At 28.6% G+C, this 13489-nt stretch overlaps 5 protein-coding genes across 8 annotated transcripts; 4 read left to right on the forward strand and 1 right to left on the reverse strand.

Moving 5' to 3' along the window:
* The first annotated feature begins 422 nt into the window (after positions 1-422).
* On the forward strand, positions 423-1786 carry LOC124494451 (uncharacterized). Its single transcript, XM_047057617.2, has 4 exons — positions 423-934; positions 1034-1077; positions 1147-1332; positions 1477-1786. Exons 1-4 carry the CDS (start codon positions 640-642, stop codon positions 1525-1527), a joined length of 576 nt encoding a protein of 191 aa, XP_046913573.2. The 5' UTR covers positions 423-639; the 3' UTR covers positions 1528-1786.
* Positions 1772-9069, reverse strand: PRL-1 (protein-tyrosine phosphatase 4A family member PRL-1). Of its 4 annotated transcripts, none has more exons than XM_075729282.1 (8): positions 8851-9069; positions 6457-6552; positions 5826-6391; positions 5169-5756; positions 3618-3678; positions 3430-3541; positions 3029-3364; positions 1772-2940 (listed from the first exon to the last, which is right to left on the reverse strand). In XM_075729282.1, the coding sequence occupies exons 4-8, from the start codon at positions 5366-5368 to the stop codon at positions 2819-2821; spliced, it is 831 nt and encodes a 276-aa protein (XP_075585397.1). In that variant the 5' UTR covers positions 5369-5756; positions 5826-6391; positions 6457-6552; positions 8851-9069; the 3' UTR covers positions 1772-2818. The 4 variants fall into 4 exon arrangements, with proteins under 4 accessions (XP_075585397.1, XP_075585396.1, XP_075585398.1 ...); XM_075729281.1 differs by lacking the exon at positions 8851-9069 and adding an exon at positions 6757-6933; XM_075729283.1 differs by lacking the exon at positions 8851-9069 and having other exon boundaries at positions 5826-6065; positions 6242-6391; positions 6457-6858.
* Positions 7762-8849, forward strand: LOC124494450 (uncharacterized). Its single transcript, XM_047057616.2, has 2 exons — positions 7762-8286; positions 8347-8849. Exons 1-2 carry the CDS (start codon positions 8208-8210, stop codon positions 8664-8666), a joined length of 399 nt encoding a protein of 132 aa, XP_046913572.2. The 5' UTR covers positions 7762-8207; the 3' UTR covers positions 8667-8849.
* A 141-nt stretch (positions 9070-9210) lies between the features above and the next one.
* Positions 9211-11655, forward strand: LOC124494514 (mite allergen Lep d 7-like). Its single transcript, XM_047057692.2, has 2 exons — positions 9211-10789; positions 10847-11655. Exons 1-2 carry the CDS (start codon positions 10717-10719, stop codon positions 11545-11547), a joined length of 774 nt encoding a protein of 257 aa, XP_046913648.2. The 5' UTR covers positions 9211-10716; the 3' UTR covers positions 11548-11655.
* Positions 11619-13015, forward strand: LOC124494497 (uncharacterized). The gene is made up of 2 exons (XM_047057677.2): positions 11619-11951; positions 12029-13015. Exons 1-2 carry the CDS (start codon positions 11912-11914, stop codon positions 12775-12777), a joined length of 789 nt encoding a protein of 262 aa, XP_046913633.1. The 5' UTR covers positions 11619-11911; the 3' UTR covers positions 12778-13015.
* Positions 13016-13489: the final 474 nt, after the last annotated feature.

Consider the following 13489-nt stretch of genomic DNA (forward strand, 5'->3'; position numbering starts at 1 on the left):
ATAACGATAAAATCTCATTGAATTAGAGAATGGACGTTTGATTAACCACCACCACCACCTCCACCACCACCACCACTATTTCAATGTCATCATGATACATATACAACAACAACTAACTAACCATGATGATGATGATGATAATGATAATGATTGAAATGAATGTTCATTTTCATATTTCCAACCTGGAACAGAAAATGTAAAAAAAACGAACGTTTTGATTTTTTTTCTCTTCGCTTTCATTTCATTTTCATTTTACATTACTCTTAGCTTTGTCTGTTTCTGTGTGTGTGTGTGTGTTTGTGTGCGAATGGTTTTTCGACTCTTTTTTTTCGAATTCAATTATAAAATCAAATCAAAAAAAAACTCAATGGCAACGCCTAGCGGCAAAAATTGATTTTGATAGCATTTCATTTAGCATATAAAAACCTCAAACTGATTGATGATTTCTAAGTGATAGATCCTAGATACATGATTCCTTGATTTTGATTGACGGTGTTTGGTGGTGTTGTTTTTGTTCACAACAACAGTTTTGTCTTTTTTTTCATGTTAATTTGATATATATAAAAAATTTTTTTTCCTACCATTCCTCATTCTTTGTTTGTGTATACGTTTCTGTTCTGTGAATCGAATAAAAACAAGATGAAATTCTTGGCAATTTTTCTCATCGTTTTGGCTGCCACAACATCGGTAATGGCAGCTAAGAAAAAAAAAATTGCTGCAGCTGCTTCTGAACCATCTACGGTTTCTGTTCCACCACCATCACCACAAGCGGCAGATCAAACACCACGAAGGCCGAAAATTAATTGGGGTAAATGTCCACAATTAGAACCAACCGAACGTGATATTGAAGCAAAATCAAATATTCTACAAGAATGTTTACGACAAAATCCACCACCACAATCGGAATCGCTTACACAAGAACAAATTATACAACGTAAGTGTATAATGGCCGCACAAAAAACATAGATTGAACATTTGAATTAATCCAATTGAATTTTATTTTATATTGAAATAAAAAAAAAAATCTATATAGATCAACAAAGTGTTACTGAATGTGCATTGAAAATTGAAAATTGGGTAAGTTTCTTTATTCATTCACATTTAAAATGGTGATAATAATTTCATTAATTTCAATTTCAACAAAAGTTTGATAAAAAAGGCCAATATAAATATAGTAAAGCCGAAAAAGAGATTAAAAATAAAAATCTACCTAAAGATATGGAAAAAGTATTGCTGGAATCACATAAACAATGTTCACAGATTGCACAGGATCGACAACAAGCAGTGAAAAATATGGCCGTTGTTGAACAGGTTCAAGTTTATCAAGGATGTGTAAGTGTTTTTTGTTTTTCGTGTTTTGTTTTTCCGATTCAAAATGGAAAATCCAAAAATTAGAAAATAACGAAAGAAAAAAAAACCCGAAAAACTAAACTATTTTTCTGTTTGCTATTTTTTTTTAAATTTTTTTTTTCACAGATGGATGCTCACATTACACAGAATTGTCAGATTCAAATCAGTGCTGTTTAAATTTAAAACATACACACACACATCACATTAATCGATATATTGCTTTTGAAAATCCGGTTTTTTTGTCGATTGATTGCCGAATGAATAACAATAACAACGATCCGCAGGCAATATCCATGGAAAATCCATTAATCGATCAAGAAAAAACAGAAAACAAACACATTACTTTTCATTTTCGATTTTCAAACAAAACAAAAAACAACGAACAACCAGTTCTCAATTAAACAGAATTTGAAATAAAAGATGAAAATTTTTAAAATTTTTTTTTTATTTTTGAAAAAATAATAGAAAAAAAATTCATATAAAATTAATAGTTGACATAAATGTGATGCACGGAAATGAAAAATGAAAGAAAAACAGGAAAAAAAAGTTACAATTATCATTATTATCATCATCATCATTATAATTATTTATATTTAAAAAGGAAGTAGTATATGCAGTGTGTGTGTAGGTGGGTGTGTGGTGTATGTTTTTTTTTAAAGAAATAAGCTTATGTCAGTATTGTGTGTGGGTGGTGTGTGGGTGTGTCTGTGTATGTAGGTATTTGTAATAATAATTCGAAAATGCCCTGTATTGTGTAAAATATGAAGAGGAAAAAAATTCGAGTAAAATCGGTTAAGAAATTAAAAAAAAGGGGGATGAATGGTAAAACAAATCATTCCCAAGTGTGTACACACATACACGTTTTTTTTTAAAATGTGTGTCACGTTTTTATCTCTCTTTCTCTGAATAATAAAATTAGTTAATTTAAATAAATCGAAATTTCATGGCTGTGTGTGTGTGTGTGTGTGTGTGTGTGTAGTGTAGTGTAGTGTTGGGAGAATGTTATGGGGTGCAAGAAGAATCAAGGTGATTGAATATTTTCAATTTTCATTTTCTTGTAGCAATAATAATAATAATAAAAATGACAAAAATGTAAATAATAAAATGTCGGACAATCGATTGATTGATTGATTGGAAGGGGACTTATCTGGAGTGAGAAAATAACGACAATGATAATTAATTTATTTTGATGGAGATGCTATTTTTTTCTCGATTACGATTATAATGATTGTTATGGATGGTTTTTTTCCGATGACGATATTGATCAGTTTTTTTTTATATTGCATCACACATAGAAACATCGTACACACACACACACACACATACAAACACCTTTTACACACATACATAATGATAAAATGGCACGTGTTTCAAATACACCATTTAAAGTGGTCATTTGTGTGTGTGTGTGTGTGTGTGTGGTGTTTCATGATCCAAAAAAAAAAAAAAAAAATTCTTTCCAATGTTTTTAAATGATACAGCAATATTTTCGTTTCGACGATGAACGATTAGTAAACATCAACACTTTTTTCGGTTTATATTCGCTTAGATAGTCCAATTGTTTAGCATTGATTGCACCACGTCGAGCAGCTATTTTATATAAATGAAAAAAAAACATAAATAAATCAATTATATCGTATATTCACAATTATTATCAACAAAAAAATAAATCACCAACCTCTAATCATTTCGACAGCATCAATATATTTTAAACCGGCTTCAATTAATGCTATGGCAACAAGTACAGGCGCCCTACCTAAACCGGCTACACAATGGACAGCGATACATGGCAATTGGCTATCAATATTGGCAGCAGCGGTAGATCCAGGCGATCCTTCCACACTATTCGAACCATTAATTTGTGCCGGTGTTAGATTTGTTGTTGCCGAGCTAACTTTACGATCAGACCTGGATGATGATGATGATGATGATGATGGCGGTATCGGACAATCTTTGAAACGTTCAATAATTAATTCCAACCATTGATCAATAATTTTTTGTGGTGGTGGAGTTCCTATTTAATTAATATAAATGATCAATAAATTAATTTGTTAAAGTTGAAAATATTTCATTACATACCATCATCAAAAGCCCAATCATGACATTTAATACCGGCCTGTTCCAAACGTTTTGGTGAATATGTTGCTTCACAAACACGAACAACATCAGTTACATTTCGCCGTTGTAGTTCCTAATTATTAATTTTGATGATTGATAATTGTACAAATTAAACAGATCGATTCAATCAATATATATTGATAACATACCTCCACATATTGATTCAATGTAGCATCAGTCGGTTTATCGGTGATTAGGAACCTTAAATTTCTATTACGAATTTCAGTAAATTTTGGTTGTACCAATTGATTCGGATTATGGCCATGAATCGATGATTTTTTATATGATTTATTATGAGATGAATGAAGACCACCAAACAATGATGATGACGACGATGGTGATTGTCGTAATGAGGAACGTTTTTTGAATTCAATTGAAATGGCATCACCACCATCGATTGTTGATAATGAAATCAATGGCATCGATGATCGCAAAACACATAAAAGTGGAAAAGAAAGAAAATAAAAAAATTCAATTAGATTTCAAGTGAACCAAAATGAACACAAAAAAAAAATCAATTCCAGAATTGTTGTTTATTATTTGTTTATCAAACTAAAAACGGTAAAATAAATCAGAAGCACAATGTACAAAAAAAATATGAATGAAACAAGAGATCAAACAGTGGAAAAAAAATTGTCGTCAAGTATACGACGAATGTAATATATTATCATCACCATAGAGGAAAAAAATGCACCAAAAAAATTAAAATGTTTTCTCGATGTGATCATCATCCACCACCACCACCACCAACACAAGCACACACGCATTTGAATAGTGTATGATATTCGATAAGCGTGATACAAATAAACTGAAACCAAATTCAGCTTATCGTAATCAAATATGAGTGTGTTTGATAAATCATCAGGCAAATAATAATATATGATCATTTAAATAACTAAGAACACATACACACACCCTCTTCTCAATAATCGATTGGATCATTTCGAATAAATAAACAAAATAACCAAATTAATCAATCGACAACGGAAAAAGGATTCAAAGATAATCCATTTAGCAATTTTTTTTTCTTTTTCGCCTACAATTATCATATGATGAAATTTTTCCATAAAATATTGTCCAAAATATTATTATTAACTATAAATAGACCAGACATCATAATAATAATAATAATAAATAAGTAAATAAATAAACTAAACGAAAAGACACCAAACATTTGATAAGTAATTTTCCTTTCAAATTTAACTAGAATTTTTTATTTTTGTTTTTCAAATCTTCTTCGGACATACACAGTGAATATATTGGTTTTATTATTTCCGAATAGGAAATTTTCGTGTCTAAAATAATGAAAATAACAATATATACTGGTGTGTTTGTTGACATAACCGAGAAAAAAAAAACAAATTCGATTATCATTGTGGTTGTGGTTAATGACGAATAAATAAAGAGAGAGAGAGAGAAACAGTAGAAAAATACTTGATAAACAGTCAATTTCAATTCTGTGACAGTGTAAAACAAATAAGAATATTCTTTCATCATTAAAAGAAGGGAAAATCGAATAAAATTATAATTGGAAAATTATAATGAGATCAATGTCATTTTGTAACCAATAATTTTAGGTAATTCACACACTGAAAATAATTCATTTTGTTAATGGTCCTATCATTAAACCTGACCTGAATATTAGAATTTAGGTTATATGTGTGCATGAAAAAAAATTATGACATGGAAACAACACTAACCTGTATTTAATTAATGAAGGTCCACAACGTCCCGATGATGATGATGTTGTTGATGATGACGATAATAATGATGAACCGGTTATCACCAGATGATGATTATTATGATGTGTGCCTGTCATTGATGATGAATGATGATGATTACTACCGCCACTAATAGTGGTCGTCGTTGTTGTTGACGACAATGCCGTATTGGCAGTCATTATTTCTTTTCGGTTTGATCGTTATTTTTAATTTATTTAAAAATTTGAATCGATTTTTTTTTCTCTGAAAGATTGAAACGGAATCGATCGATAGATAGAATTTTGTTGCTTCTTCAAGTCGTTGTTCGTCGATGAGATTTCTTTTTCTTTCTACGGATAAATTGCTGATTAGTGATATATATCAAGTCTTTATGATAAAGAGAGATCTGTTATAATCTGTGACCAGAAAAACAACAAAAAAAACTTTTTTTTGTCAAAATGATTTTAGTGTCGACGTTAATTTTTTGATGTTGTCTTTTCGTTTATTAGTTATTTCAAAAATGATTGCCAATCAACAACAACAACAACAACAACATTGAATATGGGCATGGGCAATAAATATATGATCCTATAATCATCATAGGTAATAATATTATATTAGATGTCATTGATGGTGTGGAAAATAAAAATTAAATACCTTGATGATGATGATGATGATCGACTTTGTTTCATCAAAAAAAAAATTTCTGAAAATTTTTCTGAAAAGAAGATTAAGCTGTCTTTTTTTTTTTTTTTTGGATTTTGCTGATAACGTTAATGCCTAGTGATCAGGACAATGATGATGCATATGATCAAGTTCTATCAGAATGAAGAATTAGATAGATTGATTGATATAACAATTTTTTAAGATTGTTTTTTTTCTTGATGGATAATATATCTCAGTGTTTGAAGAAAATTAGGGAATGATAAGATATATGTCATGGATATGAGGAAAACAAAAGACCATGATTATAAACCAGTTATTATTAAATCCAGAAAAAAAAGTTTACATGGCTAATAATTGATCGGTCGCTTTCGATAGCAAGGTTTTTTAAACGTTAATTGAAAATTTACATTTTTATCGTCGTATTTGTTGGTTGTTGTTTTAGTTGTTGTTGTTGATTATGGCATGGACACACATTTGTTTGATCAATATCAATCAATCATAAGAAAACAACCAACAACAATTATTTGTAATCAATGCCAACAACCACCATGAATTATCTAACAAATCAAATGTTAACTTTGATTATGATCAAAATGAAAAAAAAAATCACAAATACACATACCTGTATGTGATCATCGAAATATCATGTAAAATAAGTCCTTATCAAACAGAATGACGACTTGGATTTTTTCTTTGATTGAATAAAAACAATCAGATTCTTTGTATAAAAAACAAAACAAAAAAACATGAGCAAAGACAAACATCGGAGAAATGAAAATAAGAAATTGATGGAGAAAGAAATGGCCCGTTTTTTTTGGCCTACAAAGTAATCGATCATAAGACGATGATGATTTTATCTATTTAGTCGATGACAAAAAGGAAAGTCGAAAATTGAAATCAAAACAAAATGTTTTTCTTTTACTTTGAATATCTCTGAATATTTGTTGAAAATAGAATTTGAGCTCAAAATTCGTCATCATTTTTTTTTTCTTTTTTTTTCACTGGCAACATTCAATAGCTTAACATTTACATCACACACACACACACCACACACATGAGCATACAAGCACACCGAAAAACAAAAAATAATTTACATGTAGCGTGTGTGTGTGTGTGTAGAAATTGTCTTAGAAGCATATATTTGTGTTAATCATTCAAACCAACTTGTCATCATGGATATACTACTACCTTTTTTGATCTGGTTTTTAAAATAGTTCAACATTGAATACCACTACAATAATCATACACACACACACCTTTTATTTAAAAAATTTGTTTGTCATAGTAGTAGCATAGCGAAATATTTTCTATTTTCACATAACTTGGCAAACCTTTTAATTGTTGTTATATATTTAAAAATGTTTGAATGTTTTTTTTGCTTCTATTTTCAATTCGGTTTAATTTATTATTAATTCAGAATAACAAAAAAAACAATACAAATCTGAAAAGAAATTTTAATTCAAGAATAATGTAATCATGTGTGTTTTTTTTCATAAGCACACATCACAAGCTTAAACATTTGACATTCGATAAAGTGGTTATCATCATTCACAATTGTTTTGTATGATTGCAATGTTTTTTTTTTTTTTTTTTTTTTTTTGTTATATCACATACTCAATTCAATTTGTTGCATATTTTTCTCTTTAAATTTTTTTTTTGCTTTTTTCCATCATCATATCAATGACATATTTCGTTAGAAAAACGTGGATTGTCATAGAAAATAACCAGATTTGATAAAGACAAACATTTAAATGGAAAAAAACCAAATTATTAATCAGGAATTTGGAAAAAAAAATTTTTTTTTAATGAAAGATAAAAAACAACAACTTATGACAGTAGATGGCGATGTGAGCACTGAATTCTGTTTTTTTTTTTTTTGATTCGAATCGAATTTCATTTTACATGACAATAATAATAATAATAAAAATTGCCAGATTGTTAAAGAATTGTAAACATTGTATCGAACAACAACAACAACAAATCATAATACTATAATTAGCCATTAATTTTGGTAGTTGGTTGGGTCATTGAAACGATTGGCATCACTATTGGTTGACACCGTAAGACTTGTATAATTATTATTGTCAACAACCTCACGAACATATGAAGAACAACAACAAGATTACATCGCTATATATTTTGTTGTTGATTATGATTAACAACAACAGCAGAAAAAAAAAACAAATATACGATTCTAATGAACAAGTCATACGATTCTTGGCAAAAAATAAAAAAATAATGATAGTGATGATGACGTCGTAATATTCTAGTAGAATATATATATAAATAACCTCGACAATTGCTAATGATGATCACACCATTCTTTCATTCATTCATTTTCTATTCGTTTTTGAAGTCATATGTGACAAAAATATGGATATCAAAATGTTTTATACGAATTTTTTCTTATGTATCATATTGATTTGGTTTGGACAATGTTCATACGTTCAAGGTATGATTATCACATTTGGATATTTTCAATATAACTGATATATATTTTGTTATATTTTAGGTATAATTGAACATTCAACAACACCTGATGATATGATATTCATTCACCAACAGCAACATAATAATAAAATGAATGATGCCGATTCATATGAGGAGAAAATTTTACGTGCACGTGCATATGTTGATGTTCTATCCATGTCATCCGATGATCATCATTATCATAATCAAGAATCATTACCATCATCATCATCAGCAGCAGCGTCTCAGTATATGTATGGGCCAATCGAACCATTTAATCTTCGAAATGATGATCAACATCACAATAGTGTTCGATTCGAATGGATGCATCCATTTGAATTTTATGAATGCGATATGGAATGAAAAAATGCCATTAGAATGGTCATCAGAATAATGTCCAAACGATCGTTTCGTGTGCGTTTGTGTGTGTGTGTGTGTGGTTTTTTCTATTCAAATCTTTTTTGTTCATATTCTGGCCTTGTATACGTTTTTTTTATATAAAAATATTTGATGATGAAAAATAAATAAAAAAAAGTGTTAAACATACCGGGTTATTTTATGATGATCTACTATCCTGGTTCATCGATTTGTTCGTTTTCAATCGATAAAATTGTTGTTGTTGTCGTCGTTGTTGTCATCATCTGGATGAAATCAAATTAATGTACAATGGATTACAATGGTTAATGATTCAATGGAAATTTCATCAATGTTCAATGATCAAAGTGAATAAATTTTTTTTTCTGTTTCACACAACTAAGGTTTACAACAACAAATTTTTTTTTTTTTTTGGTTGCACATCGAATGATGATTTCTTTTTTCTTTTTTTTTTGATCTAAAAAACAAAGAAAAATTTATAATCATCCTCTTTTTTTCCTGAATATAATAAATAAATCTATATCTATTGATAATACATATGGATTTTTTATGTCATAAATTAATTTTTATTATCATACTGATGATGATGATGATGATGGCAGGTGGAATATGGGGAAAAAAATGCTCACAACACAATAAATAATGATGGAATGTGTAGTTTTGGAATATTAAAAAAAATAAAAAAAAAATGTAAATGTGTCTTTTGTGCATGTGATTAAAGAACAATACAATACAATACAAATACTGATCAAATATCATAGTGCAAAGATAAATGGTAACTTGTCAAATTCATCAACAAATTTAATATAAAAAAATTGAATATAAAAATTTTTTAAACAATAAATGAATGAATGAATGAATGATTATGGAATATGATTATGACGCTGATATTAATCTATTATAGGAGGATATGTTTCACAAACACTTTGTGGCTCTTTATTGTCGGCCTTTGTTGTTGTTACCGTTGTTTAATAATCGATTCATTTGATAATCAACATTTTCTTGTTGTAACTGTATATAATCATCATATGTATAATCTTGATTATTATTCTCATCACCATTATTCATCATCATTATAGCCATTTGATTATTGTCCCATTCAGGTGGATAATAATATGGATCCATTATTGAATGCCAATAATCAAAAACTTCTTTATTGAATATGATCAACATTGTTATAATGATTGCCATAAATAATATCGATATTAATGTACAGCCATGTTGTCGTTTACGTTGTAATGCAATTTCATAAAAATCTGTACTGGTTGCCATTTTTTTTTTCGATTATCACCACCGTCAACACCATGATCAAAAACAATAATAAAAAAAATCCAAGTCGTCAAATTATCGAGTTTTATATAAATGACATCATGACATGTGAACATCATCATCATTTTTTTCAATTTATGATTAGAAAATGATGATGATGATGATGATATGGTCAAACAATTATCAAAGTCTCTGGTTTACATTTTGTATTGTCAAGTACAAATTGAACTTGAATATATAATATAAACTTGGCATTAGCATTTGAGAAAAAAAAACTTCATCCTTTAATTTTTTATAATTAATTACAAAAAAATTTTTTGTTTATCCACACACACCAATCAATTATCATGTCATTAATTTTTTTATTTTCCACCAAAATTTTCACTTTATTTCAAAATTGTACATTTTTTTGATCGACAACAACAAAATCAATTGGCCGTAAATTTTTATGCCAATCATCAGATAAACAATAATTATCTTTTTTTTGTTTTGTTTTGTTTTTTTTTTTTTTTTGATGATTGATTTTCGATTGCATTCATTCACACACACACAGAAACACACACATACACATGTGCACTCGTAATGAGAAAAAAAAAATCCAATCAATCAATAGAATAAAATCGATTGAAATGATCAATTCTGATTTTTTATTTATTGATTGTGGTGTATACTACAATACACACGCACACACACACACACGCATACCTTGAATTGTTTTTTTTTTTGTACGAAACAACTGCCCGGATATCAACCAAATTAAGATCCAAAGATGATAAATTCCAAATCACCATTATCATTTTCCATCATCATCATCATCATCATTTTTATATCAATCATTTCTGGTAAATAATGAAAAATTTTTTTAATGTAAATTTTTTTTAACTATAATTCACCAATAGTTAGACCAGATGACGGAAATATTAGCAATAGCAATAATGCCGGTAATGATGATGATAAAGTGGATGAATTGGCAAATCGATTGATCGATGATGCTATTGAACGTTTACGTAATCGTACGGATATTGAACCATATCATTTACATCGAAATTATCGATTAGAGATACATCAACAACTTGGATTGATACCTTTCGATATATGTCTATCATCATGTCATCTAATCATACGTAATGGTATTTTACATGGTCTATCACGTATCCAACGTGTATCGAATGGTTCAATAACCAATGAAGCGGGTACCAATGATCTATTGGCATATTTTGTTGTTGGTATTGAAAATGCACATCTTGAATCAATACTACAATTCACTATTGGACAAATGGAAGTATTTAGCCGTCCAACACGTAGTCATATTGGTTCGATACGAATTAAAATGAAAATTGCAACACGTAAAAAAGGCCGATTAGAATTGATAAGTTTACGTGTAAGACGTATTCAAAATGTAAAGATACGATTTACAAAAACCTACAATCCATTGACCAATGAAACTATTCATGGCAATGATGATGATGATGATGAACGATGGTTAATCGATTCATTGACCAATGCAATAATTACCTATTTCAATTATTATGTTCGTCGTGTATTATCACGTGCATTATATGAAATTCTAATTGAAGAATTTAAATTTATGCAAGAATGAATATTTGCAAAAAAAAATTGATTAAAAATTATTCTCATTATTAAATGTGTAAAAAAAACAATCAAAATGACAATCAATGAATGAAATGAATTATTAAATGTAGATGTAGTTAGATCAAAGTTATAGTCACAATTTAAATGAATAGAATTTTTTCATTCGAATCGTGAATCGTTTTTCGATGATCAAATCGAATGAAGAAGAAAAATTCATTTAAATCGTTTTTTTTTGTTTTGTTTTCTCAGTAGTTTACATTCATCATTCGATGAATGTTAATAGTTTGTTGTTCATTTGTTTCGTTTGCTAATCTTTTGCTTTGTAAGTGTGTGTATTTGTGTGTGGTGTGTGTGTGTGTGTGCGTTGAAAAATGTATTCCCGAATTATTTTCATCATAATTTCCATCATCGGTAAGTCTATTTTCTCACTTTGTATTAGTATTGGATTTTCTGATTATTCATTTTTTGTTTGTTTTTTAAATTTCTAGTTAGTATGACAAATGCCATAGATGAACAACCAATATCATCATCAACATCAAATATCGATCTAAGCGATTGGGGTATGAATGATGATGATGATGTTGATCCAATTACCAATAATTTAATTGATCAAATGTTGGATGGTTTGAAGAAAAATAGCCAAATTGAAGAATATAATTTACATGAAGAATATGAAATGGATATAGTGGAAACATTCATGTTTTCATGGGATCCATGTTATGGTAAATGTAAAATACGTTTATCGAATGCAACCGTATATGGTTTGGCCAATATGACTAGATATGGTAATGGTATTATGACCAATGATGGTGATGATCTTGTATTACGGTTTCGTTTACAAGCATATAATCTTCGTATGAAAGGTGTTATGTCATTGAAATTGGTTGGCTATAGTGTTACGGATGCACCATTCATCAATCAGGTTGGCTATCAAATACAATTTATTGATTTATCCATTGGTAAAAAAAACAAGATAAGCCTAAGAGAATTACGTGTAGAACAAATTGAAGATATACAGATGGAATTTACTAGATTTCAGGATTCAAAAATATTGAAAAAATTCAGTGATATGATTTCGAAAAAAATGCTTGCCATGATGGAAGATCAGATGGCCGAAATATCAACACGGATATTTTTTCCAATACTGGAAGGTGAACTTAAATATATGGGCAAAGATGAAGAAGAGATTGCCGCTATACAAGAAAAAGAACAAAAATCAAAACAACAAAATGTTTAACGCATGAATATCAATTGATCCTGAAACAAAATTTATAATAACCGAATTATAATTTCGTGGAAAAAATTTTTTTTTTCTATATTTCAAGGTTGCTTTTTTCCATTCGCATTTTTTCTCCATCAATAAATCATCATCGTTTATTATTGTTAATGGCAAATGGATAAATAAATAGTGAATAGAAAATTGTTTAAATTGTTTTCTTTATTTCATTAATTAAAATTAATTTTTTTTTCTTTGATTACAATCTAATCAATTATTGAATATGTCACTACATCATTTAAAAAATTTTGGCTACAAAATCATTCATGCTGATCCTATTTTTGATTTATAATTATCAAGCAATTTTTTTCCATCACAGGTTTGAAAAAAAAGAAGAAAACGATGTAAACGTTGTTTTCATTTTCTACTGTATGAAAAAAAATTCAACAATTCTAGTGTGTTGACAGAATTTCGGCATTGAGATTCTGTTCAATATTCTTTTCCATGAATATCACATTAGCCGGTGGTTATAATTGATTAATTAATTAATTAATTAATCAACGGGAATTATCGTTTGTGTCAACACAAATATACAAAATAAAAAAAAAATACAAAGCAAATGATTACATCAAATGTGATGATTAATTACAATCTTAATTATCAAAAAAAAAAAATTTATACGATGAAGGAGGGTATAACAACGAAAAAAAAACAATGTATAAAAATTCATGCG

The sequence above is a fragment of the Dermatophagoides farinae genome, chromosome 3, assembly GCF_024713945.1.
Source record: "Dermatophagoides farinae isolate YC_2012a chromosome 3, ASM2471394v1, whole genome shotgun sequence".
Taxonomy (NCBI): domain Eukaryota; kingdom Metazoa; phylum Arthropoda; class Arachnida; order Sarcoptiformes; family Pyroglyphidae; genus Dermatophagoides; species Dermatophagoides farinae.

What these genes read in the sequence shown, in the direction of transcription:
- LOC124494451 (XM_047057617.2), top strand. Translation starts at nt 640, where the DNA reads ATGAAATTCTTGGCAATTTTTCTCATCGTTTTGGCTGCCACAACATCG. An exon ending in ACAAGAACAAATTATACAAC is followed by an intron (nt 935 to 1,033) that starts GTAAGTGTATAA and finishes AAATCTATATAG; the next exon opens with ATCAACAAAGTGTTACTGAA. An exon ending in TTCAAGTTTATCAAGGATGT is followed by an intron (nt 1,333 to 1,476) that starts GTAAGTGTTTTT and finishes TTTTTTTCACAG; the next exon opens with ATGGATGCTCACATTACACA.
- PRL-1 (XM_047057613.2), bottom strand. Translation starts at nt 3,890, where the DNA reads ATGCCATTGATTTCATTATCAACAATCGATGGTGGTGATGCCATTTCA. An exon ending in CATTGAATCAATATGTGGAG is followed by an intron (nt 3,542 to 3,617) that starts GTATGTTATCAA and finishes ATTAATAATTAG; the next exon opens with GAACTACAACGGCGAAATGT. An exon ending in TGCTGTCGAAATGATTAGAG is followed by an intron (nt 2,941 to 3,028) that starts GTTGGTGATTTA and finishes TATATAAAATAG; the next exon opens with CTGCTCGACGTGGTGCAATC.
- LOC124494450 (XM_047057616.2), top strand. Translation starts at nt 8,208, where the DNA reads ATGGATATCAAAATGTTTTATACGAATTTTTTCTTATGTATCATATTG. An exon ending in ACAATGTTCATACGTTCAAG is followed by an intron (nt 8,287 to 8,346) that starts GTATGATTATCA and finishes GTTATATTTTAG; the next exon opens with GTATAATTGAACATTCAACA.
- LOC124494514 (XM_047057692.2), top strand. Translation starts at nt 10,717, where the DNA reads ATGATAAATTCCAAATCACCATTATCATTTTCCATCATCATCATCATC. An exon ending in TTTTATATCAATCATTTCTG is followed by an intron (nt 10,790 to 10,846) that starts GTAAATAATGAA and finishes ATTCACCAATAG; the next exon opens with TTAGACCAGATGACGGAAAT.
- LOC124494497 (XM_047057677.2), top strand. Translation starts at nt 11,912, where the DNA reads ATGTATTCCCGAATTATTTTCATCATAATTTCCATCATCG. An exon ending in CATCATAATTTCCATCATCG is followed by an intron (nt 11,952 to 12,028) that starts GTAAGTCTATTT and finishes TTAAATTTCTAG; the next exon opens with TTAGTATGACAAATGCCATA.